Here is a 27870-nt window from a genome sequence, read left to right on the forward strand (position 1 = left end):
TCCCCGCGCGCCCGGGGCTGCAGGTGGGGCGCCAGTGGAGAGAACGTGGCGTCGCCCACCGGGCGGGGCCTGGGCGGGCGCGGGGCGGGGCCTGGGCCGGCGCCGGGTCCAGCTGGGCGCTCGGCCAGCTGCGTAAACTCCACTGGAGCGCGGCGGTGGAGCAGGTGAGCAGGGTGGTGTCGGGGGTGCCCAGGCCAGGGCCCTGTCGCCCGCGGCGTTGAGGGCCCGGGGTGGGGCTGCGCCCTGAGGGCCCGGCCCTGCCCTCCACACGCCCCTAGCTGCGGTCCCTTCCCCGGCTGTCGGGCTGCGGCCCCTGCGTGCGCAGTGCTCCTGGCTTCTGCGGCCAGCGAGGGGGCGGAGAGAGGAGAGTGCCCGGCAGGCGGCTGCTGGGCCAGCCCGGAACTGGGTCGTGGAAGGATCGCGGGAAGCGGCCTTCAGGCCTCTGGCCTCTGGCCTCACGCCTCACGCTTCACTGCGTCTCCAGTTCCCCGCGTCCGCCTGCACCCGAGCCCCAGGCTGGGGGTGGGCGCGGCGCGAGCTGTTAAAGGGCCGGTGCGTTTAAAGGAGCCGTGCACGTGGGTCTCTGAGGCGTGTAGCAGGGCGGGGGCGTTTTGTTCTTCTTCTCTCTCGCCTGAGACCTCCGTTGCGCAGAGTCCATCCGGCCTCCAGCACCCGGCCCTGGGCATGCTTTCCCCAGAAAGGAGGTGCGCGGGGGCTCTGCCCGCACGTGAGGGGCAGGGCCGCAGGGCCGCAGGGCCGCAGGCGCAAGCCTAGAGCCGGTTTCTCTTAGCAGCGGTGTTTGGCTGTTTTATCAGGCATTTGCAGCTGTGAGGAGGCAGCCAGAAGCAAGCTTTTGGAACTGAAGGAACCTGAGACAGAAGCTAGTCCCCACTCCGAATTTTACTGATGAAGAAGCTGAGGCCACAGAGCTAAAGTGACTTTTCCCAAGGTCGCCCAGGTAGGATATAGCAGAGCCAGGCTTCGACCCCAGTGTCCTGGCTTCTAGATCTGCTGTACATCCCTCCGAGCAGACCTCACCCGTGTTTATTGGCTTAATAAGTATTCCCTTAGACAGGTATGAACGGTGTTGAGTGAAGTAACTGCATCCCTATTTACAGATGGAGAACCTGAGAGCATCCCAAAGAGACGATTGCAGACTAAACTCTATGGAGTAACTTGATTAGGACCGATCCCATCTTCCAGTAAGGAGGCCCCTGATGCCTCTGTAGCCAATTCTGCAGACACCTGAGCCTCCAAGGCCTTCAGCCAAGACTTTTGGCGGTAATTAGACGCTCGGGATAAGCTGCTTCAGGTGTGTGAGCCTCAGGTTCTCTGCTGAATGTGGTTGTGGACAGGCGGTGACTGGTGCAGGTGCAGAAGAGGCCTGGTTCCTGGCCCCAGCTCAGTGCTGCGTCCCCAGGACTCCTAGGTTGAGCCTTGGGTTCCAAGGCAGAGGCTGGAGTGAGGGCTTGAGGGGATGTTGCTTTGAAGTAGGATGGTGTATCAGGTTTTTGGGAAAACTGTACCCTTCGGTGTTGAAGTGCCCATGTGCCAAGTCTTGAGTCCAGCCTGTTCACTTGTGGGAAGTGAGTGGCTTGTTCCTATATGAAAGAGCAGCAAGGAAGAGGAGGAGCAAGGGCTAGGGGCTGCTGCTAGGGTGCCTGGAGGTGTGGTGCATAGTGTCACACCTGGCTCCCCTCCCTGGCTGCTCACCGTCCCCCCCACAGGGGTTTGCCTCTTGCCTACTTTGGCCTTTCTCTGTTACCGATGTTAATAATGGCACATATCTCGCTTACGAGTTGGTCATATACAGTAAAAAGTCATCTTGTACAGAATCTTAGAATTTAAGATCTTAAGAATTTCAATGACACTGAAATAGTTTATCTTTTTACAGAAGAGGAAACAAGTTCAGGGAGTTAAGCAGCTAGTCCAGTTATGTGGCTTCAGTGCTTTAAGCACCAGGATTTGAACATAGCTGGCTACACCGTCTTTATCTTTTGAGTTTTTGCACAGGAGGTTCCTGCATTCAACTCCTACCCATGTCTCTCCACTACTGCTGGGAAAGGTTCGTGGAGTTCCCATGAGCAACTTCCTGACAAACAAAATTTTTTTACAGAAACCAAAGCAGTGTGTGTAGGTCACATGCAGTGTGTCTAATGAAAACATCTCTGGCAGGTTTTCAGCTGTTGCTTTGACTTTTGGACACTGTTTAGTTGGGGACTGATAAGACAGCAAATGTTTCTGCAAGTATTCCCACCTGTTCTATTACCAGCTGCCACAGCTGTAGAAAAGCGGGGGTGAGGCTGAGAGGCCCCAGACGAACATTTTGCACTGGGCTCCAAGCCTGGAGATAGGATGAGCATCATGTTAATGTCTGGAGAAGAGAATGATTTCAGGCTGGGTGCTGTGGCTCACGCCTGTAATCCCAGCACTTTGGGAGGCTGAGGCAGGTAGATCACCTGAGGTCGGGAGTTTGAGACCAGCCTGACCAACATGGAGAAACCCCATCTCTACTAAAAATACAAAATTAGCTGGGCATGGTGGTGCATGCCCAGCTACTCAGGAGGCTGAGGCAGGAGAATCGCTTGAACTTGGGAGGCGGAGGCTGCAGTGGGCCAAGATCGCGCCATTGCACCCCAGCCTGGGCAACAAGAGTGAGACTCCGTCTCAAAAAAAAAAAAAAAAGAATGTTTTCACATCAGTCCTCAGGAAAGACCAGATGTCAGTGAGGGAGATCATTTCTTGAGAGCCTCTTCATTGACTGGGAGAATGGACTGCTTGTTCATCTTTGTGAAAATTCTAGAACAGGGGAAGAACAATTCAAAGGGTGCCTACTGTTCTGCTATACCTTAACCAGAAACTTACTGGACTCTTTTTTAAATAAAAGTAATACATGTTTATCCTAGAAAACTCAGGAATTTGTTTTTTTTTTTTTTCTTGAGATGGAGTTTTGCTCTTATTGCCCAGGCTGGAGTGCAGTGGTGTGATCTTGGCTCACTGCAGCCTCTGCTTCCCGGGTTCCAGCGATGCTCCTGCCTCAGCCTCCTGGGTAGCTGGGATTACAGGCACATGCCACCACTCCCAGCTAATTTCTGTGTTTTTATTAGAGACGGAGTTTCACCATGTTGGCCAGGCTGGTCTCAAACTCCTGACCTCGGGTGATCCGCCCACTTCGGCCTCCCAAAGTGCTGGAAGCATGAGCCATTCCTCCTGGTTGAGATAACCACTCTTAACATGCATTTCCTTCCACACTGTTCACATATGCATATTTATCTATTAAAACAATAGAGGGAGGGAACCATAGGTGAAGTTTTTGTATCCTGTTTTTTCTGTTATGCCTTCAGAATTTTCCTTTTATTGAGTACTTGTGGAAAAGCAGATTTGGTGGGTGTGTAGAGCATTTGAATTATTTATCCTACCAGTCGCACAGCAGGATGCTTTCCCACCCTCCGTTTTGGCCCAGAGAAGCAGTGCCCTGTGTCCTCCCCATGCCCATATGTGGGCACTCCCTCCTGTGGAGCCAAACCTACCTGGGCAAGTAGCAGAGAGAGAGCAGAGTGAGCCCTGGGGGCAGGAGTTGGGGTCGTGGCAGGAGAGAGACTTGAGAGTTTTGAGGTGGCAGGTGGGCTGGTGATTAGGGAGCATTTCTTGACACATACCTGCCCATGGTGAAGGCATGTGCCTTGTGAGTGTGCTCTCAGAAAGCCTACGTGATGTGTGGTGGGGCTGCCTGTATGACCAAACCTTGGCCCCTGGGTACGTGACCCTCACAAGTGCTGAGTGGACTGGGAAGAGCTCCTTGATGGGCAGTTTGGAGACTTGAGTTGTAACTGTGGCTTTTGGCCATGGGATATTAACTGATTACTTTTGCCCCTCTAGGCTTCAGTTTTCCTTAATTATAATACAGGGAGCTGACTAGGTGGCATTGATGGCCTTTAAGGTCCTTGCCAGCTCTGACATTGTCCTATGGATATGTCCTTTCATTTGATAATATGTTTACATGGCCATAGGGCCTGGGGCGGGGCCGGGAATGGAAACTTGATCTCTGGGGCCTGGCCTTTGAAGCCAGTTCATGTGTCTGGTGGTTCAGCAGATCCGTCACTCTCCAAGAGGCACATCAACAGGCTTCTGTGTCCTCTCTCACTGTGTCCCTCCTCCATTTCATCTTCTTTATAACTACCACTTATTGAATGCCTACTGTGTGCTGGACACTTTACAGGTTATCTCTAGGTTTTACGGTAATCTTGCAAGGTATGCCTGTTCTGCTTTTTACAGCGGAGGAAATGAGCTGTGTCAGATTAGACTGTCTGAGGCCTCTCAGCCAGGGAATATGTGGTTCAAATCACACAGGCAGGCGATCCGAACCCTGTCAGTCTCCAAGCCTCTGCTTTTGACCACTGACTTGCTGCTGCTTGTTTAAAAATAAATGCGTTTCTGGAGCCTACTCCAGAGGGTCATGCTAGGGGCTCCCTCTCCCACTTCTCCACAAACCACCCTTTTCCCTAGCTGCTTCAGGAAATGAGAGAACTCTGCCTGGGCCCCAGGCACTTCTGAGTGGGACAGGGCTGTTAGAGGTAAGTCTAGAGCCTGGCCCAGAGTTCAGGAGGCCCCATCAGAGGGCCTCTGGGGCCTGTGGTCTGGGAGGGTGGTAGGGCAGTACCTCACTTCCCTTTGAGACTCAGGCCCCAGCTCTGGCTTAGGCCAGGGAGAACCATCCCCAACTGGTATGTGTTACTATATGGGCTGAGATGGATGGACAGATGGATGGTCAGTTGGACCAAATACATAGTCGGGTACCCAGGGCCAGGGGGAGAAAGGTGAGCAGAGCAGCCATGGGCATTTGTCCGGGTATCACCTGGCCTTAAAAATCTCTTCCTTATTTTAAGGGAGGACTGTGGGACTTCTCAGACATCAGAAGAGTGATGTGACGGAGCTGTGTGACCATAGAAAGTGATGTGTTAAAAACCAGTGCCTCCCTCTTTGAAAGCCAGGGATCATTATCGTTCATCTAACCTGCTGGGAAGAAGAACCAGTTGTCCGGGATCCAAACCTTTCTGCGGCCCCAAGTGTTTGTGGTAAGTGCAGTGACTCCCAATCCGCTTTTGAACCCGCTTTTTCCATTAGGATTTTCTCCATGGAGGCAGATTTCCATGGGAGTTTGCTGTAGCGTTTTGAAATCTTTTTTTTTTTTTTTTTTAATTATACTTTAAGTTCTAGGGTACATGTGCACAACGTGCAGGTTTGTTACATATGTATACTTGTGCCATGTTGGTGTGCTGCACCCATCAACTCGTCAGCACCCATCAATTTGTCATTTATATCAGGTATAACTCCCAATGCAATCCCTCCCCCCTCCCCCCTCCCCGTGATAGGCCCCGATGTGTGATGTTCCCCTTCCCAAGTCCAAGTGATGTCATTGTTCAGTTCCCACCTATGAGTGAGAACATGCGGTGTTTGGTTTTCTGTTCTTGTGATAGTTTGCTAAGAATGATGGTTTCCAACTGCATCCATGTCCTTACAGAGGATGCAAACTCATCCTTCTTTATGGCTGCATAATATTCCATTGTGTATATGTGCCACATTTTCTTAATCCAGTCTGTCACAGATGGACATTTGGGTTGATTCCAAGTCTTTGCTATTGTGAATAGTGCTGCAATACAGGAGCACCCAAATTCATAAAGCAAGTCCTTAGAGACTTAAAAAGAGACTTAGACTTCTATACAATAATAATGGGAAACTTCAACACTCCACTGTCAACATTAGACAGGTCAACGAGACAGAAAGTTAACAAGGATATCCAGGAATTGAACTCATCTCTGTACCAAGCAGACCTAATAGACATCTATAGAACTCTCCACCCCAAATCAACAGAATATACATTCTTCTCAGCACCACATCGCACTTATTCCAAAATTGACCACATAATTGGAAGTAAAGCACTCCTTAGCAAATGTACAAGAACAGAAATTATAACAAACTGTCTCTCAGACCACAGTGCAATCAAACTAGAACTCAGGACTGAAATCTGTTTCTTACCTAGTTTCATTGGCCTTAAATGTTAAGGCCAAAGCATTTACATTTCTCTGTAATGAAAAGAAGGTCAAGGAAATTGGGTCATTGGGTTTCCATAATAATTGCAGGAACTGCTGACACAAGCATGGCTGGGGAGATTCTCTAGGTCAGACTCCCTTGGTTTGGCTAATTCAGCAGTTTGATCCCATTCAGCTGATTAATGGGAATGTGCAGTGGCTTCTTTGGATGTTTGATTTTGCTTCCTAATCCAAAGCAGCTATCAGCCTCAGCACTTCCTTGTCAGAAGGCTTTCCAGAACGTAGTCTGTATGCTGGACACTTTCTTCTGCCCCTCTGCATTTTCCTGCCACTTCTCTAGAGAACGGGGTATAGGGGGTGGGAGATGGGGAAAGCTGGTTGCTGTGTGGTTGATGGGATTTGACATCACCCAGCTCCACCCCCACCTGCCCATGAGTCAGCCTCTGGGGAGGGTTCTTTGTGTCACCGGCACCCTCATGTGGACAAACGTCTAGCAGGTTGTTTATCTGCGCACATTTGGGTGGTAATTTTTCCCTCCAAGGATTTGAGAGCACCAGCAGGCTTCAGAGCAGACTTAGGTGGCTTACAAAGCAGGCCCTTAGGAATTCAGAGGGAAGCAGAAGTCCATCCCAGATGCTCTGTTTTCCTTTAGGAGCTAGGTAAATCAGAGGGGCTGAGGGACAAATGAAAAAACGTCACAGCTTTGCCTCCCATCTGCTCCTCCTGGCCAATGAGAGGGGATCTGGGAGGGGCAGACGTAGAGGAAAATCTCTAAATGTTGATGCTCGTTATTTTCCTTTAAAGAATTAATGGCCTAAAAAAAAACCCTACAGATACAGTCTGTGTTAATTATAGAGACTTAGAGAAATGCAGAAAAATATAAAGAAAATAACCACTCTCGGTTCCACCATGCAAACATAATCACTTTTAATGTTTTGTAATATTTCCAGTCCTTTATATACATACATTTTATAAGGACATTCAGATGATTAGGTTTGTAAAGTTTTATGTTCTGTTAAATTTAACATCTTGTCATTGTTCAGGTTTATAAATATTTGAAATAAGATTTTTGGTGGTCCTGTAACAGTCTCCATCAGGCAAATATATCATAGTAGAGAGACATTTTGGTCAGTTTCACTTTTTTTTTTTTTTACAGTTAACACATATGTTTGTATAAATACTTTATATTTTCTTAGGACAAATTCTGAGAAGTAGCATTTCAGGATCAAAAGGTGTGCTGTGTTTAAAGTGTTGATTCTTACTCCTTTCAGTAAGGCCAGTGCAGTTTGTCCAGGTAGTGACTGAGACCCAGTTTTTCTATACTTTCTTCTGCAGCAGGCATTGTTTTAGGCCTTTTTCAGCCCAAGAGTTCTCTTCTCCCCTTGCTGCTCGGCTGGTCTGCGATTTTTCCACTCCTCTTCCTCCCTAGCTGGTCTCTGACCAGACTCTAGATATCCAGGAGAAAGTGTTCATTGTCTCACTGTCCCATTCGGCAATCAAGTAGTGCCAACCATTCGGGGGGCAAAGGTGGGTGGGTGAGGTACACTCACCTTGCTGAGCAAGGCCCCCAGCCTGGTCGTGTGATTATAAAGCAGATGCAGTGCCAGGAAAAGTCAGACACTGGCTGAGAATCACCCGGGAGCCGACCATCCCGAATGCAGATCCCTGACACTGGGTGAGGATGGAGCTTGGCGATCTGCATTTTTAATAAGCAGCCTAGCAGAGTGGTAAAGAGCCCAGACACAGACTATCTAGATCCAAGGGTAACCTTGAGCTAATTACTTTTTGAGCCTCTGTTTCCTCATCGGTACCATGGGGAAGAATAGTAGCGCCTTGCTCCAGAGTCGTGATGTTTAGTGCCGGGTAAGGGCTCAGCAGGTGCTGGTCCATCTCCACCAGCTCCCAGTGGCCTGGGCCACCTTTGAGAAACAGTGATCCTAAGGGATTCAGCCTTTCCTAAGTTGGTGCCTCCCACCTGTCACCCCCACCCCACCAGGCTAGGAGGGTTGTGATTAGAGGGTGCCCTTGCTGTGACAGCTGAGACTAGCTCTTCCCTGATTATTCCTTAATGACAGCTCCCTCCTTCCCTACTTTCTTGAAGTCTTGGTCCTCATTGTTGTGGGCACAGCTTGAGAGGAGGCCTTGGAGGAATGTTTGAAAGTGGAATGAGGGAAGCAGCCTGCTCAGGGAGCACTTGTTTTCTGGTGAGGAGGCCGCATGTATGAATGATATTTGTGGGTGAGAAAGCAGATTTTGTAGTTTTCCCTTGTTTCTTTCTGAAGAGCCGTCAGGTCTTGATGAGACCAGGCTTGGGCACAGGGCAGGCAGTCAGCGAGTGTGGATGACGATGGCAGTGGTCACCAGGTGCCTCTTTCCTTTCTAGCACAGTGTCACGTGGAAAGGCTACGGTCCTTTAACCCCACCCTCCCCAGCATGACTATCACACATGTCAGGGAACTTCTGCTCACAGAACTGCTTTCCAGGGATGGCCTTTTTTTTTTTTTTTTTTTGAGACAGAGTCTCAACTTTGTTGCCCAGGCTGGAGTGCAGTGGTGCGATCTCAGTTCACTGCAGCCTCTGCCTTCTGGGTTCAAGCGATTCTCTTGCTACAGCCTTCTGAGTAGCTGGGATTATAGGTACCTGCCACCATGCCTGGCTAGTTTTTGTATTTTTATTAGAGACGGGGTTTCCCCATCTTGGCTAGGCTGGTCTTGAACTCCTAACCTTGGGTGATCTGCCCACCTCAGCCTCCCAGAGTGCTGGGATTACAGACGTGAGCACCGCACCCAGCCCCAGGGAGTGTCTTATTAGTGGTTGGCAACTGAATGAAGAAGTGGGAATTGGAAGGACCTGATTCTACTTGATCCTGGGTCCCCTGCTTCTCCGTCTTCACCCACCCGTCAGCTCCCTTTCTCCTTTAAACAGGTACCTTTGCTCTCTGCTTATAAATTTTTGTTGTGCGTTGCTATTTGGGAGCCTATCTTCTGAATGCTACAGCTGTTGTGGGTCTGAAGGGTGAGCCTGCCCTCTGTCCTTAGGGGCTGCAGCCTGTGGTTTTTTAGGTACAGGGACTCCCAGAACTGCTCCTCCAGTCATAGCAGAGATAAGTCACAGGAGCTTGAGAGGCATAGGAAGAACAGAGGGAGGAGATCGTAGCTTCCCTGTTCGTTCACACCCAAAACAAAACTGTCATGCTAGAAAAGGAGGTATAGCCACCTGTACAGTCTCGTAGCCCATCCAGCACACTGCTCCAGATGGAATGTTATGATTTAGCTTGAGAAAATGTAGCAGCTCTTTGTTTTGGTGCCGCTTTTTGAGTCAGAGTGAGTTCCCCATTGCCAGAGTGGATAGTGAGGGAAACCCTGGGTCCAGGCAGGAGTCTGTTTAGGATTTATCTAGTGAGGCTGAGCCAAAGGAGGACCTTAAAGTTTCTTCTCTTCAATTTTATTTATTTATTTATTTATTTATTTCTGTAGAGATGGGGTTTTGCCATGTTACTCAGGCTGGTCTTGAACTCCTGGGCTCAAGCGATCCGTCTGCCTCCGCCTCCCAAACGGTTGAGATTACAGGCGTGAGCCTAGCCACCATACCCGGCCCTTCTCCTGCATTTCTGCCTGATAATTTCTCTCATTTCCATAGATGACGAAGGAACTAAAGCCAAGAACTTTCCAACGTCTTGCAACTCTTTGGGGATGTGAGGCTGTGCTCCATTTGTATGGGTTTTGCTGATTCCCAGAACTTCCCTGCGGCCCCGGGGCCTAGTCTGAGGCGATTCTGAGTGAAGAGGGAGGAGGGCCCACACCTCTTTTGTAAAGGCTGCTTTTGTAAAGTTCACTTCAGTTCACATCTTCCTCCTGGTCAGAAACCTTTGGGGGCTCTCCTCTGCTGCATTAAGCTCTTACACCTCCATCAGGCACCAAACTCCTCCCTGGATGGCCCATCCTACCAGGTCCCCACACTTCAGCCACATCCAATTGCTTGATATTATCAGGATAGGCCATGTTATGTTCCTAACTCATATGTTTACTTAAGTGGTTACCTCTTTCCAGAATGAGCCCCCTCCTCCAAACTCTGCCTGGTGAAATATTCCTAACCTTTGCAGCTTCACGTCCCTCTAATTTCTTGTGATCTGAGGCATCTATTCCTGACAACTGGTAGACTCTGTCCCCTTCTGACTCTCGGGTGCATTGTCCTTGTCACCTCCCTCCTGGCTTTTAGCTGGCTTTGCTTCCTGCTGTTGTTACTCCTGTACTTGTCTTATCTATCCTAAACAGAAGGTGCTTCAGGCTGGGGAGTTTGTTCATGTTGAAATCTCTGTGATGGAGGTGAGCAGAGGCAGGTTTTGCCTGTGCCTCTTGTTTGGGGATGAAGTTAAAGTCCCTGTGGGAATAATCCAGGCGACAGCCAGGGTCACTGTCTTCAGAAGGAAGGGCAGCCACAGGTCTTGTTAAGGGGATTGAAATTGGCTGACTTGGTGGAAGGAACTTGCCTGCTTTGTTTAAAAACCACATATAACTGGGTGTAGTTGTTCACACACTGTAATCCCAGTGCTTTGGGAGGCTGAGGCAGGAGGATCACTTGAGGCCAGGGGTTTGAGACTAGCCTGGGCAACAAAGTGAGACCCATTTCTACAAAATACTTTAAAAATTGGCCTAGTGTGGTGGCGTGCATCTGTGGCCCTAGCTACTGAGGAGGCTGAGGCGGGAGAATTGCTTGAGCCCAGGAGTTCGAGGCTGCAGTGAGCTGTGATTGCACCACTGCACTCCAGTCTAAGTGACCAATGAGACCCTGTCTCTAAAAATAAAAATAAAAATAAAAATCACACATATTGTGGGGCGACTTACTTGGAAACGAACTTTCAGCAGAGAGCACACCTGCTATCCTTGCCCAGGGTGTGAAGCTCAACCCTGAGGGTCTCTAGACAGCGATAACTCAGCCTCTGTCCCCGTCTGGGGTGTTGGCAGGAATAGTCAGATTTGCCAGGTGTTGTTTGGAGCTCTTCCCAGCCCGGAATCCTGCATGTGTAGATTTTGGTACACTGGGTCCCCCACTTGGTACTACTGTGTAGAAACCCCAGTCAGCACTGTTTTGCGAGGGCAGGCTTCCCTCTTGTGGTCCCCTTGGCCTTGGCCTTCCCCTGGGTCACACCCTCAGTGGCACTTCCCCACCCCACACGCCTGCTCCTGTGGTTTAGGTCTCCACTTCTAACCTCAGGAGACCTGGTCCTCAGACGCCTCCCAGACAGCTTCCCCATTTTATCCAATAGACACTCAAAGGGTAAAATGCACAGTCTTTCCCGAGACTCTTTTCTCCGGTCTTCCCTGTCTTAGTCCCCACCTGGCTGCCATTCTAGACTCTGTTTTCTCTCCTGCATCAGGTCCTGCCCTTGACCTCCTGACCCCTTCTGGACTCTGCCCTCACTTGCATCCATCCTGCTGCTGTCCTTGGTCCTCCTCACCTGCCACAGTCATCTCTGGGGATCACTTTCCCTTCCTGGCCAGTGGCCACACTGACTTTTATGAACCCAGTTCAGATCTTGTCTGTCACGATTGTCCTCAGGGTGATGTGTGTCTCCTTAACATGGTGCCTGAGACCTTGCTCATCTCCACTGCCCGCCCCACAGTGTGAGACCCTCACTGGAACATTCTCTGTGCCTTCTGCCCTTCCCTCCTCCTGGGAAAACCAGTGTCCATCAGATAGGCTCTTCTCTAGAAAACATTCCTGATCTCTGAGATTTGGTTCCACTTTTGTGCTTCTGCACCTACCATCACACACCTGGATCATATCATTTGTCACGTTAGATGATTTTTTTGTTTTGTTTTGTTTTAGGACAAGGGTATTTCTTACTCATCTTTATATCCTCAGAGCCCAGCGTGATCTTTGGTGCATAACAGATGCACCACAGATGTTTGCTGATTGAACGAATGAGCACACTGACAGTTTGGCGCTGCTCTGACTTTCATGGCTGTGGGTTTTGCCCCCTGGGATGTGAGTAAACTCAGGCCAGCCCCAGGCAAGGCCACTGCTGCTTCCATGGCAGCTTTCAAGGCCTTTTGTTCCATGGCAGTCGTTTGATTGACAGGCATCTCTTGGAAGCTTGTGGGGCAGGACTTGTGTCCAGGTCTCCAGGTCACCTCCAGCCACCGCCGGAGCCCTCCACTGCCTTTGTCTCACAGGAAAGTGGAACAAGGTCCTTGTGCTCCTTTTTCCAGGTACTTCCGGAGGCAGGGCTATGCTCACATTCATGGCCTCTGACAGCGAGGAAGAAGTGTGTGATGAGCGGACATCCCTAATGTCGGCCGAGAGCCCCACACCACGCTCCTGCCAGGAGGGCAGGCAGGGCCCAGAGGACGGAGAGAACACTGCCCAGTGGGTAGGTCCCACCAGCAGCTGGGGGCCTTGAAACAGGTCCCTGGGGCTCCTGTACCTTACAGATGAAAACCAGACATTCATTCCCTGATGCAGGAGGGAGAAGGGAAGTAATGATGAGGGTTGGCCAAAAGGGTGGGTGGCTGGCCATGGTAGACCTTCCGTCTGCAGGGCTTCATAGGACTCTGCGCATTCACAGCCAGAGATGGACTTGGCAGTGGGCTGAAGGATGCTGTCCACTCTGCCCCCTTAGGTTTACCTTTCTCATGTAGGTCACTGTTTCCACTGTAGTAGGAGAGTTTATTTGGATGCCTGGGTGCTAGGACAGGTAATGCAGAAGCTTAGGATGGTAGCGGGGGAAGCATTTTTTGGCAGATGGCCAGGCATGGTAACTGTGAGAGGAGTCTGCCTGATGCACAGTTGACTTTTGAGCTGGGGATATTTGGGCTGCACTGTGATCATCCGGCCCCCAGGGGAGGAGATTACAACGTTAGAAAGAGTAGGATGTCCTTGGGAGAGCCACTTAGTTTTGCCCTTTCTCTCCCGATCAGGGCAAAACATCTGAATTTGCCTCAATCCTGTTCTCTGTTTTGCCCAGTGTAGAATTAAAAAATGTCTCTGTGTGGGCTATTTTCTTGCAGCCAGTCTTAATCCCTCTTGCTGAAACTTGAGCTCACTTCTCCATGTTCTCCTTGAGAACAGAACCATCGTCCCTAAGCTCTGAGTGAAATCACACCAGCTCAGGGCCACTGCTCGGCCACTCCTCAGCCTTTTCTTGTTAGTTTGTTATCTCTGGGAAGTTTTGTACATTTTAGTCGTTTCAGTTTCTGTTCATGAATAGTCTTCCTTTCCTTTCTTGGTTGAATGTCTAGATTGGGACTCTCTCTGCAGAGAACCGGTACTGAAGCAACTATCATTTTTGGTTTTTGTTTCATTTGGCTTTTTCTTTAGCTGTTCACCTCATTAGCAAGGCAACCCATGACCCTGACTTGCCACAGTTCTCACAGATCGGTTTGTGCCAGTGTCTGGCAGGTGTCCTGCCCTCCCTCGCTACCTCCTCATTTGTGCCTGCCCACCTTACCAGAGCCTGTGTCTTCTCAGATGCTTAATGCCCGTTTAGCCTCTCTAGTTCAGAGCTGCAAATTTACATGCTTGATTCTGTGGGGCAGAAAAGTCAAAGCAATTTCTTCCTCTGCAAATTCCCAGTGTCTTAGTCACACTCAAAGAGAGTGTCCCTGTGCACTGACTCTTCTAGCTAGTGATTTGTCAACCAAAAATGTTTAGTCTCTGTTTTCCTTCTATCTCCTGGCCTGTCTCCTCCCATATCAGCATGGCCATGTGAACAGAATTGAGTGAACTCCTGAGTCCCTGTATTAGGAAGGGGAAAGATCTTTTGATGTGTTCCAAATTCATTAACCATTAAGTCTTGGGCCTGCAGACCATAGCAGCTGCCTTCCTTCATTTGTGGTGCCTCATCCAGCTCCAAATCTTCTCTACTCTTGTCCTCATAAACTTTTCGTATGCCCTAGCAGCTCATAGACTGCTCCTTATATCTGGAAAGCAACTTTCAAACTTCTCATTTCTGGTTCCAAAAATCTATGCATTACACAGATAGGGTGCCGTAGGGGACATTCCGTGGCCCTCACGATGTGGTTTCCCACAGAGAAGCCAGGAGAACGAGGAGGACGGTGAGGAGGACCCTGACCGCTACGTCTGTAGTGGGGTTCCCGGGCGGCCACCAGGCCTGGAGGAAGAGCTGACCCTCAAGTACGGGGCGAAGCACGTGATCATGCTGTTTGTGCCGGTCACTCTGTGCATGATCGTGGTGGTAGCCACCATCAAGTCTGTGCGCTTCTACACAGAGAAGAATGGACAGCTGTGAGTTGGGGGCTTGGGGGGCACAGGGTGGGGTGAGGGCTGAGTTGTCGGGGGGCAGCAGCCTGTGTTGGTCACTGCACCTACAGCTCCACACCAGCAGTGGTAAAGAGCAGGGATGAAGAACCGCCCAGGTTCATGGCCTGGCTCACTGCCTCCTGGATTGTGACCTACTTGGGCATGCTGTTAATGTCCCTATGCCTCAGTTTGGTTGTCTGTATAATGGGTTAATAACACAGTTACTGGGAGAATTAAGTGAGTTAATACGAGTGAAAGGCTTCGAAGAGTGTCTGCTCAAGGTGAGTGCTCAAGCAAGCTGGATCCTGCCGCAGAAATCAAGCTCTTGCTGCCAAGCACTGGGCTCCCTGTTCCTAGTCCTAGATCCTGCGCATGGCTGTGCCACCCATTCCTGTGTGACCACAAACAAATCACTTCCTCTCTGGGTCTCTGCTTCCTTGAATGTGAAACAAGGTGGTTGGACCAGATATTTCTCAGCTCACTTCCAGTCTTGTGAGGAAGACTTATAAAGCCTTTCATTTATTTTAGTGAAATACATGCAGAGGCAGCAGCGTAGAAAAATGAGAAGCTTCCTCCACTTCTTCCCCCTCTCCTTTCTGTGGTGCTCACTGCTAAGCACCTTCTGTAAACATTGTTTTTTTTAATTTCCGGAATTTTTGTTTCATTTTGTGTGTGTTGGTTTGTTTTTTTGTTTCTTTTAAAGAAAGGAATAAGGCCAGGTGTGGTGTCTCATGCCTGTAATCCCAGCACTTCGGGAGACTGAGGCGAGAGGATTATTTGAGCCCAGGAGTTTGAGACCAGCCTGGGAAATGTGGCGAGACCCTGTCTCTACAGAAAATACAAAAATTAGCCAGGTGTGGTGAGACACATCTGTAGTCTCAGCTACTTGGGAGGCTGAGGTGGAAGAACACCAGAGCCCAGAAGTCAAGGCTGCAGTGAGCCATGATTGCGCCACTGTACTCCAGCCTCAGCAACAGAGTGAGACCCTGTCTCAAATTTAAAAAAAAAAATTAAAAAAGAAGTAAGAGTCCCATCCTCAGGAAGCTTATAGTGTGTGGGGGATTCAGCGCAGCACAGGTGGAAGCATGGAGAGAATGCAGCCAGCAGTTTGTTTGCAGCAGTACAGGCTGGGAAGAGTGAGGTTTGGGTGAATTGCTTCCTGTCTCTGCTTCCTGAGCTTATGAGCTGCAAGGACAACAGTTGCTCCAGCGGGTGGGGGTCGGGTAGTAGCAGGTGGAGGAGTGCTGGGCTGGGTGGAGCTGGTGGAGAGGTGTGGGTGGGTGGGGGAATGAGAACTGGATGGGTGAGAGAAGCACCTAGGGAGCCTTTAATCCCTGTAGGGGTGGGGAGGGCAGTGGGGAGGTCATCTAGCCCTCGTCCTCACTGCAGCACTGGGCCCAGTTGGCAGGCTGAGAGCTAAAGGTCTGTGGTCAGGGTGCCAGGAAATGAGCTGGAGGACAGGAACTGCTCACGGGGGTGGCGCCTGCACTCCGTTAGGGCAGCACGTGGGCGGTGTGGGCATCCCAGGCACCGCCCCTAGCAGGTCCAGAATCACTCAAGGTGGGGAGCCTCAAGGAGCAGGCAGGGCTGGGAGCGTCAGCCCTTTGCCTTCTCCCTCAGCATCTACACGCCATTCACTGAGAACACGCCCTCGGTGGGCCAGCGCCTCCTCAACTCTGTTCTCAACACCCTCATCATGATCAGCGTCATCGTGGTTATGACCATCTTCTTGGTGGTGCTCTACAAGTACCGCTGCTACAAGGTGAGCCCCTGGCCCTGCCCTCCACCCACCTGTCTCTCTCCCTGTCTGCCCCACACCATGGTGGCAGAGCCTATGAAACAGCCACCTTTAAAAAACACAAATCAGAGGAAAATAGACCCAGAGTTTTTGTACTCCTTCCCACCCATTCCTGTCTCCCACCATGGATGACCTAATACTGTTGTCTTTTATTTTTCTTGAAACATGATCTTACTCCATTGCCCAGGCTGGAGTGCAGTGGTTCGATCATGACTCACTGCAGCCTCAACCTCCTGGGCTCAAGAAGTTCTCCCGCCCAGCCTCTCAAGTAGCTAGGGCTACAGGTGTGCACCACCATACTTGGCTAATTTTTAAATTTTTTTTGTGAAGGCTAAATCTCACAGTGTTGCCCAGGCTGGTCTCAAATTCCTGGACTCAAGTGATCCTCCCACCTTGGCCTCCCAAAGTTCTGGGATTACATTTGTGAGTCATTGCACCCAGCCTGTTGTCTTTTAAATTTGCACATTATGCCACTTGAGTTCCTCATTGCAGTGTTCCAAGCATCATTTCTCATATTTTGAAGTTAATTTTGTTTAGCTTCTCTTTCTGAAGTTCTATTTTAGGCTCCTCTCACCCTAATACTTCCCCTGAAGATTTATTTTTAGTTTTCCTTTTCCTTTTTGTGCAAGGATGTGCAGATGCCATGCTGAGGTCTTCCAGCCCTGGGAGACTTTTGGGTTGTAGCTGCCTATAGCTGCTAAGTAGCCCCAGGGAGTAGTGGAAGGGCAGATCCCATCTGGCCAGAATCATGGGCACTGCCTGTCTCCAAAGATGCCATAAGCTTTTAGACAGTGGCTTCAAGCTTTTCTCCCAGGGAAGGGGTTGAACCACTAAAGATGGAAAGGTGATTAAGCTGGGCATTACGTATTTTAAAACTGTTTACACGCAGGTGCCTCACAACATTTTTTGTTCAGGCGGCTGCCATCCATGGAGCAGGTAGATAGTGGTACAGAGTGCCCAGACTAGAGGGATGGGACAGGGACAGTGCAGGGAGGGAGCTGAGCCCCATTCCAGTGGGGGCAGCAGGGGGGAATGCCATGGGAGGGGCTGCAGGACATGTCCTGAGCTGAAGCTTATCAATAAGTAATGAGTACCAGCTGGGCATGGTGGTGCATGCCTGTGGTCCCAACTACTCGGGAGACTGAGGCGGGAGGATCACCTGACCCCAGGAGTTCAAGTCTAGCCTGGGCGATGTAGTAAGACTCTGTCTCTAAAACAAAATAATAATAAAATAAGTAACAATTACCTGTGTAACTGTGACGAGGCAGGGTTTGAACATTGCCACTGGGAGGTTGGCAGATGGTGGGAAGCAGGGTGGAGGGCTACTGGTTTGGAACAGAGGATACAGATTGCATGGGGTCAAGCTAGAAATTGCATGGCAGGTGTGAAGTGCTGGCACCACTGCGGGCAGTAGGTGTCTGGTGGCCAGTCCCAGAGGCTGTGAAGAGGGGCTCAGCCATCTGTCCAGTAGGGCTTCCTTGGAGGTTCCGCAACACAGGCAGATGATGGTGGCCCAGGCAGCCAGGTGGTGGCTGGGAGGAAGAGGGTCGGCACGTCCCAGAGGCGGCCCTTTCCCCTTTTGGCTGTGCATACAGCATGGCCGTGGAGGCTGCTTTCACTCCAGGTAGACCAGGGCCAACCTGAGGTCCCAGTGGGTTGAGCTGGTGACTGATGAGTTGGTCTCAGGGGTGAGGCTGATGGGAAGTGATGTCACTGTCCCGCTGATGGCCAGCTAAGGGACTGGATTAGGATCAGCCCCCTCTTGTCCTTCACTCTCCTATGCTTGGCCAGGAGACAGGAACAGGTCTTTCTGAGGACCTGTTTGTAGGTCCCAAGGGTGGAAGGGGACTTCCCGGGTTCTCTGTTGAGGCCACCCTATCTAAAATAGCACTCCGGTGAGTCTCCTGTCACTGTATCCTGCTAACATTTTTTTCTCCATGGCCCTCATCATTACTTGCTAATATACTGTAAATTTGTCTATATGTCATCTAACTCCCCTTACACTGGAACATAGTGCCCATGGGCAGAGACTTTGCTAGCCTTGGCTTCAGAGCCTAGAACAGTGCCTGGCAAGTAGAAGACACCCAGCATTACCTTTCTAACTGAACGAGTAGAGTTGGGGGAGACTGCAAGGCTATGCCAAGAGACCTGAGGGAGTCTTGTCTGCATACACTGCAAGGTGACCTGAGGGGAACTCCTTGGATTTCTGTGCTCTCTGTATCTGTAAAGTGGCCACCTGATCCCTTCCAACTTAGGCATGAAGTAGCCTAACAAAGAGCATTCAGGCTTGGGTGTCAGTCCCAGGATCCTGGGGGCCTTAGGATTTGTGGCACTTGGGGATACCTTGTGATCGTGCCATTTCTATTGTCTAGTTCATCCATGGCTGGTTGATCATGTCTTCGCTGATGCTGCTGTTCCTCTTCACCTATATCTACCTTGGGTAAGTGGGAGACGAACAGCACTGGGAGCCCCTCTCTATGCAGCACAAGTGGACATGGGCATGAGGACCCGGGCAGGGAAAGGTGATCATCGAGCTCCAGTGCTCCCCAGTGCCAGCCGTTCTGGAATCCAGGCCTTCATGGCCCTCTCTCATGGCCTTGACACAGGGGAGTAGAGGTGGGGCTGCATGGTGGACTCCACATTTCTGTCTCGTTCCTTATTTAGAATGAACCCTTCATGGAGAAGGCGCTCTGTGAACCCCAGGGGGATAGAAATTCCACAAAATTTACATTCTAATTTTTAGGCTAGGCCTAGGTACTTCCTGGTTTGTGGGAAAAATTATCTGTTCTATTGCCCTTTGATTTGGGATATCATCCTGACCCAGGGGCCCAAAGGGACTGGAGGGACAAGAGAAAGCACCTTCCCAAGGACCTTTTCATGTGCACAGGATCTTCCAGGTCATGCCCATACACTTTTCTGTGACCTGTTCTAAACATCCCCACCTTGTTCTAGAAAATGTCGCAAATGGTAAATTGTAAGAACAGTGAAGGTCGGGGAAGGAAATGTTAGTAAGGAGGGCCAGGTTGGGACTGAATGGTGGTAAACTACTAGACTGTAATGTCTCCACTGAGTCCACTCACAGGCTCCTTGATCCTGCAGGGAAGTGCTCAAGACCTACAATGTGGCCATGGACTACCCCACCCTCTTGCTGACTGTCTGGAACTTCGGGGCGGTGGGCATGGTGTGTATCCACTGGAAGGGCCCCCTGGTGCTGCAGCAGGCCTACCTCATCATGATCAGTGCACTCATGGCCTTGGTGTTCATCAAGTACCTCCCAGAGTGGTCCGCGTGGGTCATCCTGGGCGCCATCTCTGTGTACGGTAGGCGGGCAGCAAAGCTGGTGGGGGCAGCAGGGGCAATGTCCAGTGCCAGATCGTCCCCAGTGCTGCACAAGGAGAGCAGGTGCTGAAGGACTTGCTTCCTTCCTGCAGAGGTCTGGGTGGGCTCCCTCCTGAGAGTCACCTGTGTAAAACATAGGGGGATCCACTATTTCTGGAACACTCCTGGTGATCTAGATAAAACACGGTAGTCACTGAGCTCCTCGTTTGCCCTTTTTTTCTTTCTTTTTTTTTTAGATGGAGTCTTGCTCTCTCTGTCGCCCAGGCTAGAGTGCAGTGGCGCCATCTCGGCTGACTGCAACCTCTGCCTCCCGTGTTCAAGTGATTCTCCTGCCTCAGCCTCCCAAGTAGATAGGATTACAGGCGTGTGCCACCACACTGGGCTAATTTTTGTATTTTTAGTAGAGATGGGGTTTCACCATGTTGGCCAGGCAGATCTCGAACTCTTGACCTTGTGATCGGCCCGCCTTGGCCTCCCAAAGTGCTGGGATTACAGGCGTGAGCCACCGCGCCCAGCCCTCATTTTCCATTATTATCAATATGCTGATTGAGCAAGTGCACTGTTAAGCACTGGACACACTGTAAGTGGTTTATCAAGACAGTCCTTTGGGCACAGTGCCTATACATAACCCCAAATGTTAGCTGCTATTTGATACTACCATGATTATCATTGCCAGTATTGTTACTTCCATTTTAAGATTAAGGAATTTGAGGCTCAAGAGAAGTGGGACTCCCCAGCCTGGCCACCACGTCTCGGGTGCACAGCTCCTCCATGCTTGCAGTTGCCTGTGAGGCCCTACTCTGGCTCACACCAGGGCCTGCTCTAAGTTGTGACTGGAGATTGAGAGTTTGGGATGTCAGCCCAGAGGCAAGGCATGCTCTGAGAGCTCCACCCAGGGGTCCTGTGCTACAGGGCTGGCTCTTCTTCAGGGGCCTGTTTGGGGATAACTTGACAAGAATGTCTCTGTTTTCCCAGATCTCGTGGCTGTGCTGTGTCCCAAAGGGCCTCTGAGAATGCTGGTAGAAACTGCCCAGGAGAGAAACGAGCCCATATTCCCTGCCCTGATATACTCATGTGAGTGGGCCCCTGGTGCCTCTACCTGACTCAGGGTCAGCAGGCAGCCTATGGGGGGACAAGGGCCTGCTTCCTGGCCATGGCTTTCAGAGTTGACTAGGAGATGCTCACCCTTTCCCTGGGCAAAGAGGAGGAGCTGGCCTTGGTGATCCGTGGAGGATCTCCACTTTCAGAAACCAGGGAGGGCAGTATCTTGCTATTAACACAGTAAGAAGCTTAGAAAGGTAGGACAGGAAGCAGGCATCTGCTAGGATGTGGCGCAGCCCCTGACTTCATCCCGTTCATCCTCCAGTGGCTTACTGTGGTGCGGGTTGCATTCCTGTGAGCCCGCAGCCACACCTCAGCTCCCCAGGCTCTTGAGAAGGGACTTTGGAGAGGGATTCTTCAGGGCAGGAGGTCGGGGAGCAAGGAGCTCCTGGGCTTCCTTGACAGCAGCGTGGCTGATTGGCATTAATCCTAACTGAAGGGAAGGCACACAGGATGGCCCCTGGCCTCGGGGTCAGTATGTAGAGATTTGGATTACACATGCAGTCAGCAAAAGCACATCAAGTCCCCACTTTGTGACAGGCACTGTGCTAGGCACTGAGGGACCCAGCAGGAAAGAAGACCACAGGGTCCCAGGCCTCATGGAGCTCACAGCCCTGGGATTGTGATGCCCTCGGTCTGTTAATGGCAGAGCTTAAATAGAGCCTGAATTTCTGGAGCTGTGGTGTCTGCAGGGTGGCCTGGGAAAGAGTTTATGGAACAGCTACAGAGTGCTAGGTATCTCCAGGCAGCTGAGGAATCGAGCCGTAGAGGAGAATCGCCCACAGCGTGGCCCCATGGGAAAGCACATTCCAGGCACATTCCAAGGATGAGCAAAGACCATGTATGGAAAGTCTGTGCTAGGACTGTTGTGAGTGTCCCAGGGCTCTGGGGATTCACCCGTGAACAGTGAGGTCCTGGCTCTGATAGATCTGGTTCTTCTTACGCTCTAGGAGGGGAGACAAACAGTAACAATAGACAAATGCAGGAGTCAAGAGGGAGTGACTCCGGACCCCTTCCACAACGGCCTCCTAACAATGGAGCATGAACAGATACCTGCAGGATGGCGGGATGGAGGGTCCTGTGCAGGCTTTCTGGGATGCAGACTGGTCACCTCCCCCAGGCCCTGCAGGCAGCCACTGTTAGCACCACCTGAGGCGTGAACCTTTTCCCCTCCCCCAGCCGCCATGGTGTGGACGGTCGGCATGGCGAAGCTGGACCCCTCCTCTCAGGGTGCCCTCCAGCTCCCCTATGACCCGGAGATGGGTGAGTATCCAGGGGAGCTAACAGCCTGTCATCACTAGGGGGCAGCTCCCTACCTGCACCCAGCTCTGCCCGGCCTGGCCTCTCTGAGAGGCTTGAGTTCAGGAGGAGCAGAGGGAAAGGTCCTTTGAAAACAAGCCGGACACATGCGGCTTGAAGATTCAGCGAGTGTTGGACCCTTGGTCCTCTGCCAGCCTCTGTTGCATCGTTCTGCTGGGCATGGGTGGGGCGGGGGAGGGGAAGCCCTGGCATCAGGCACTGGTGCTCGGGGGACCCCTTCCTGGAGCTTTGTTCCCAGGGAACACTCTGACCAGCTCTTGTCTGTCTCCCTTTTCGTCCCCTCCTCATGGCAATGATGGTCATCTTCTTTTCCTGGACACCCAGAAGAAGACTCCTATGACAGTTTTGGGGAGCCTTCATACCCCGAAGTCTTTGAGCCTCCCCTGACTGGCTACCCAGGGGAGGAACTGGAGGAAGAGGAGGAAAGTAAGGTGCCCATGTTCACATGGCCTGCTTCAGCCTGGGGCAGGAGTGGAGATGGAGGGTGGAGGCTCCCTGCAGCCTGGGTGGAGGAGGGCGTGAGGGGAGGGGCCCCTTTTCCCATCAGAGGCATTTCTGTGGAAGTAGGAGATGCCTGCAGCACTGGGGTCTTCTCAGCAGACCCCATGTGGTTGTCTGGCGTGTATTGAGTGTGGACCATGTGCCCTTGCTGTGCTGGGTGAGGCCCAGCTGTAGTGGGACCCGCAGATTAAGGAGACGCGGGCAGTAATCACGCAGACTGCAGAAGCCAGGGACTGTGAAGCAGGCCATGGGGGCAGGAGAGCATGCCACGGGGCTTCTTGACCTGGTTGGCAGGGATTAGAGAAAGTCACCTGAGGAAATAACTGCTGAGCTGAGCTCTGAAGGTTGAGTCACAGCAGTCACTAGAGGAGAGGAGCACAGGGTGGGGAGCGTTTCCTGACAGGCAGACTCAGGAGTCAGAGGAAGCTGGAGCGGGATGCAGAGAGCAGAAGTGTGGGAGGGCCTTGCAGACAGGCCTGGAGACACACTGAGAGGGGTTTATCCTGGTGTCAGTACACGGTGCCTGCCCAATACCCAGTGCCCGCCCACTGCAGCGTGCCAGGCGGCACCCTGGAGCAGGGAGATGCTGCAGTGTCTTAACAGCCCCTGCCTTGAGAGGTGCCTTATGGGAGCAACCTGGTAACAGTGTCCTGGCATACAGGACTCCAGTGACACGGGAGGGGCAAGCTAAGATCACTCTGCGGTGGGTCTGGAAGGAGGAGCAGGTGCACACCCTCCAGGCAGGCTTGTGGGAGGTGTTTATTCCAAGGCCAAGTGGTGTGCTGCCGACCAGGAGTTAGCACAGATCCCATGGGGCCCACAGGACTGGCCTCCCTCCAGACACCAGCCACAAGCTCTGGAGGGTCTAGATGCCATGTGTGCTTCTGACTGGCTGCAAATTTAGGGCTGCATGATCCCCTTAGGTTCAATAACTTGCTAGAATGACTCACAGAACTCAGGAAAGCACTACACTTAAAATTGCAGTGGTTTTTTTTGTGGTTTTGTTTTTTGTTTTTTGTTTTTTTTTTTTGTCGTTGTTGTCGTTTTGTTTTGGAGACAAGTTCTAGCTCTGTCGCCCAGGCTGGAGTGCAGTAGCACGATCGTGGCTCACTGCAACTTTTACTTTCTGGGCTCAAGTGATCTTCCTACCTCAGCCTCCTGAGTAGCTGGGATTACAGGCACATGCTACTACACCTGGTTCATTTTTATATTTTTAATAGAGACAAGGTTTTGACTTGTTGCCCGGGCTGGTCTCGAACTCCTGGGCTCAAGCCATCCATCTGCCTTGGCCTCCCAGAGTACTGGCATTATAGGTCTGAGCCACAGCATTCAGCCAAAATTAGTTTTATTATAAGAGATGCAACTCAGGACCAGCCAAATGAAGAAACACAGCACGTGAGAGGGCCCCCAGCACGGGTTTCCTGTGTCCTCTCTTCGGGGGCAGGACACGTTACCCCCTCTTGTTGTCCGGGGGGAGAGAAACAAGCAGCACCATGGGCTGAGAGGGGGATGACGGTCAGGACTAGGCCAAGGACAATGTGGAGGGGTCCACCGGGAAGGTGGTGTGGCTTACCACGCTTAGGAGAGCATCCATGTGGGAGAGGGGTGGGGGCTGCAGGACATCTGGAGGGACATACCAGCAGGCAGCAGAGCCGGGGAAGAGCTCAGGGTTTGACACGTTGGAGCCATCAGCATGTACATGTTGTCAAAATGAGGCCTGAGAAGAGTAGCCAGGGAGGGTGCAGGGTCAGGGTGCAGCCCTTACAGAGGAAGGGAACGTGCATTGGAGGACTCTGAGGAGTAGCCAGAGGCAGATGGGTGCCGCAGGTGGTGTGAGGACTGCAGGTGTCCCCTGGGGACCAGAGAGCATTGGTCTGGTCATGAGACCTGGTGCCTCTAGGTTTCCAAGGTGACTGGGAGATGAGTGCAGGGTTTTTTTTTCAGAGTCCTGATGGAAGAAGGAGTGATAAGGAAGGGGAGCCAGCACATGACAGCAGGAGCAAGGGCCCAGGACAGGAAGAGCTGTCTTTCTAGGATGGGCAAGACTGGAACCTGTTTGTTAGGCTCTGAGAAGGAGCCAGCTAAAGGGGAGGAGTTGGGATCCAAGAGGAAGTGATGCTGATGGATTGGACCTGGTGAGGGAAGGATGGACACTGGGGCCAGGAGCAGGAGGGACACCTGCAGGGCTGGAAGGGCAGGGGAAGGTGGGCCTCCATGGTTTGTGTTTATTGCATAACCATTTTTATTGTCTACAGTGAGCAAAGTTATCCTATAAATAAGTGTCAGGGACCATTGCGCTAAAGAAAACAAACCTGAGAGCATTTTGGAAGCTCTAATTTCCTGATCAGTAATGGGTAGACTAATTCCCAGTTATGTTTACCTATTGTAAGGTGAAAGGGTCTTCAGGGGACCTCTGTCTTGGTGTTATATGTGCTTTTGAATGCACTGAAATTAAATTCCCTAAAAATCTGTAATTCAGACTTCATACTACATTGTACAGCAGTGCCCAGCCCCAGGCCATGCATTCCTATTTGTTCTTTACTCACTGAGTGCCCAACACCGGTTTTATCTGAGTTTCAGAACTGCCCACTTTTCTCTGCCCAGGTTGTAAGTCACCCAGTTCACAAGTGTCCCCTGCTTTCCCACTGGCCACTGATTTGGGGAGGCAGCTGCCCTTGTCCCTAGTCCACATGGCAGCTTCTAGAGGCCAGGTGGGCTGGGCTGGGCAGACTGGCTGGGCCTTCTGGACCAGGGTTTCTCTTCTTTTTCCATTCCGTGCACGCCTCCTCAGCATGGGTTCACTGTCTCTCCTCACACAGGGGGTGTGAAGCTTGGCCTCGGGGACTTCATCTTCTACAGTGTGCTGGTGGGCAAGGCGGCGGCCACGGGCAGCGGGGACTGGAATACCACGCTGGCCTGCTTCGTCGCCATCCTCATTGTGAGTGGCTGGGGATGTGTCTGACTGCCCCCTGGTGGTGGGGCCCCCAGAGTCCTCATTGTGGTGGGGGCGGGTCCCAGGATCCCTGGGGATTTTTCATTTCTTCTCTTCCCTCTGAGGGACGAGACCAGGGAGTGGGGCTGGAAGGGTCGGCTTGAGACCGAGGCTCACAGGAGGTGTGCTCCAGCCTGCGGAGGACAGTGCAGGGGAGGGTGAGGAGAGCGCTGGCCCCAGCGTGGCTGAGCACACAGCCTCCAGGCCGGGGACCCAGCTGACAGCTTTGTGCAGTGATGATACCCTTGAGGTGGTTGTGATGACATCAGGTTTGCAGAAAAGAAAATTGCTTAAGGGCCTTGCCTATGGGCACAAAGCTAGTGAGGACCGTGTTTTCCCCTCCTCCATGCCACTGAGACACCACAGGGTCTGAATCTGGGGCACTAAGGCTGGCCCTGTTACTGTGAACTGCAGCAGTGAAATGTGCAGGCCCCATAGTCAGTTAACCTGGCCAGATACACATAATGGGGAGATGTCCTGCTGTGACTTCATCTCAGAGATTTCCCTGTCACGTTAGAGGAGGTGGAGTGTCTGAGTTGTGCACTTGGTGTCTGTCCCTTGGTGAAAACCCTGGGCATGGCATGGTTAAAGTTGATGCTCTAGTGTCCAGAAGATTTTGTTTTTGCCCACAAGTACATCAGGGATAGGATGATCGACCTAGGCTGCTCCACCACCAGACTGCCTGACCTGAGCCCTGCTGCCCTCAAGGATAGAGAAGGCACCCTGGTTCCCTGTACTCACCTGGACCACTGCCTGCATCAACCGGGTCAGGGGAGGATGGGCAGCCCCCACACCTGCTTCCCAGAGGCAGGTTGGCTGGCAGCTCTGATTCCTTTGGTGCCAGCTGCTGAGAACCTTACTGCCATTTCAGTTGAAATACATGTTCCCTGAGGGCATCTTACCATCCCATGTGACCACTCCAGCCAGACAGGGGAGGCAGCACGACCTGGGGGCACAGCACTGCTCCAGGAGTCGGAAGGCCTGCCTTCTGGTTCACTCACTCACGGGTGGGGTGATCCACTGGGGGTGAGAACTTCTGCCCTCAACACCTCAAGAGCTGTTGGAGGACTAGGAAAGATAATGGGGTGTCTAGCGCCGTTGTCCGACTGGTCCTCGAATAAGCTCCTGCACCCAGGGACTAGACCATGAATCTCAGCTCCCGTCCACGCCAGGGATCACCACGCTTACCCTCCCTTCTGTATCCTGCAGGGCTTGTGTCTGACCCTTCTGCTGCTTGCTGTCTTCAAGAAGGCATTGCCCGCCCTCCCCATCTCCATCACGTTTGGGCTCATCTTTTACTTCTCCACGGACAACCTGGTGCGACCATTCATGGACACCCTGGCCTCCCATCAGCTCTACATCTGAGGGACGTGGTGCACCACAGGCCGCAAGCTGCCTGGAATTTTCATTGGATGCGGTTGTATAGTTTTACACTCTAGTGCCATATATTTTTAAGACTTTTCTTTCCTTAAAAAAAATAAAGTGCGTACTTACTTGGTGAGGAGGAAGCAGAACCAGCTCTTTGGGGCCAGCTGTTTCATCACCAGATTTTGGTTCCCTCTTTGGGGAGCGCCTCACTTCATGGACAGGAAGCACAGCAGGTTTATCCAGATGAACTGAGAAGATCAGATTGGGGGGGGAAAGCATCTGGCATGAGGGCCGAGATACATAAAGATGTGCCTCTGTTTGGGACCAGGACCGCGTGCTCGGGAGTGGCCCCTGGCACCTGGGTCCTCTGGCTGGAGAGGAAAAGCCAGTTCCCTACGCGGAGTGTTCCAATGCTTTGTCCATGATGTCCTTGTTATTTTATTGCCTTTAGAAACCGAGTCCTGTTCTTGTTAACGGCAGTCACACTGCTGGGAAGTGGCTTAATAGTAATATCAATAAATAGATGAGTCCTGTTGGAATCTTGGAGTTTGGTCCATTGTAAATATTGACCCCTCTCCCTGCATCTTGGGCTCCCCTGGGATAACCTGTGCTGTGAGCTCAGGAGGGAGGCAGTTTGCCCCGTTCGAAGGAGCTTTTAATGATCTCACCTCTCTGCACACATTTCTTTAACTAGAAAGTTTCCTAAGCAGAGGCGTTAGGAGAGCGGGGAGGCCTGACATCTGCCAGCCCTGGGCTGTAAGGCTGCAGGTGCCAAGCAGGTCCCTGGACTCAGTTGTGCACAACAGCACGAACACTGCCAGGTGGTTGCCAAAACATCCAGTGGTTCCTTCAGCAAGTGTTCACCCTCTGTAGAAGCCTGTGAGGGCCTGAGCTCAGAAACCACTCTCCTTTCCTTCTCTGGCTGTGGCCCTGGGAGCTGTGGCAGGAGAGTGGACAGGTGGGCTTTGCCTTCTCCGTGCATCAATCATGGGTTGTAAAGAGAATCTCAGAAGTGCCTCTTGCTGAGCACAGTGGCTCACACCTGTAATCCCAATACTTCAGGAGGTCGAGGCGGAAGGATCACTTGAGCCCAGGAGTTTGAGACCAGCCTGGGCAACATATCAAGACTTTGTACGAAA

General features: G+C 51.6%; 1 protein-coding gene across 7 annotated transcripts; it reads left to right on the top strand.

Annotated features, from left to right (window-relative positions):
• On the top strand, positions 1–27270 carry PSEN2 (presenilin 2). 7 transcript variants are annotated; one of them, XM_033196294.1, is made up of 14 exons: positions 6–164; positions 816–958; positions 1119–1312; positions 4887–5075; positions 12263–12423; positions 14083–14297; positions 15933–16074; positions 18483–18550; positions 19210–19430; positions 20425–20523; positions 21730–21813; positions 22195–22296; positions 25191–25309; positions 26573–27270. In XM_033196294.1, exons 5-14 carry the CDS (start codon positions 12283–12285, stop codon positions 26726–26728), a joined length of 1347 nt encoding a protein of 448 aa, XP_033052185.1. In that variant the 5' UTR covers positions 6–164; positions 816–958; positions 1119–1312; positions 4887–5075; positions 12263–12282; the 3' UTR covers positions 26729–27270. The 7 variants fall into 7 exon arrangements, 6 of the variants coding, with proteins under 6 accessions (XP_033052189.1, XP_033052185.1, XP_033052184.1 ...); XR_004433649.1 differs by lacking the exons at positions 1119–1312; positions 26573–27270 and adding an exon at positions 24316–24506 and having other exon boundaries at positions 1–164; XM_033196298.1 differs by lacking the exon at positions 1119–1312 and having other exon boundaries at positions 4–164; positions 22198–22296.
• The last annotated feature ends 600 nt before the right edge of the window (positions 27271–27870 follow it).

Source organism: Trachypithecus francoisi, unplaced genomic scaffold, assembly GCF_009764315.1.
Source record: "Trachypithecus francoisi isolate TF-2019V2 unplaced genomic scaffold, Tfra_2.0 Lachesis_group5, whole genome shotgun sequence".
NCBI lineage: Eukaryota > Metazoa > Chordata > Mammalia > Primates > Cercopithecidae > Trachypithecus > Trachypithecus francoisi.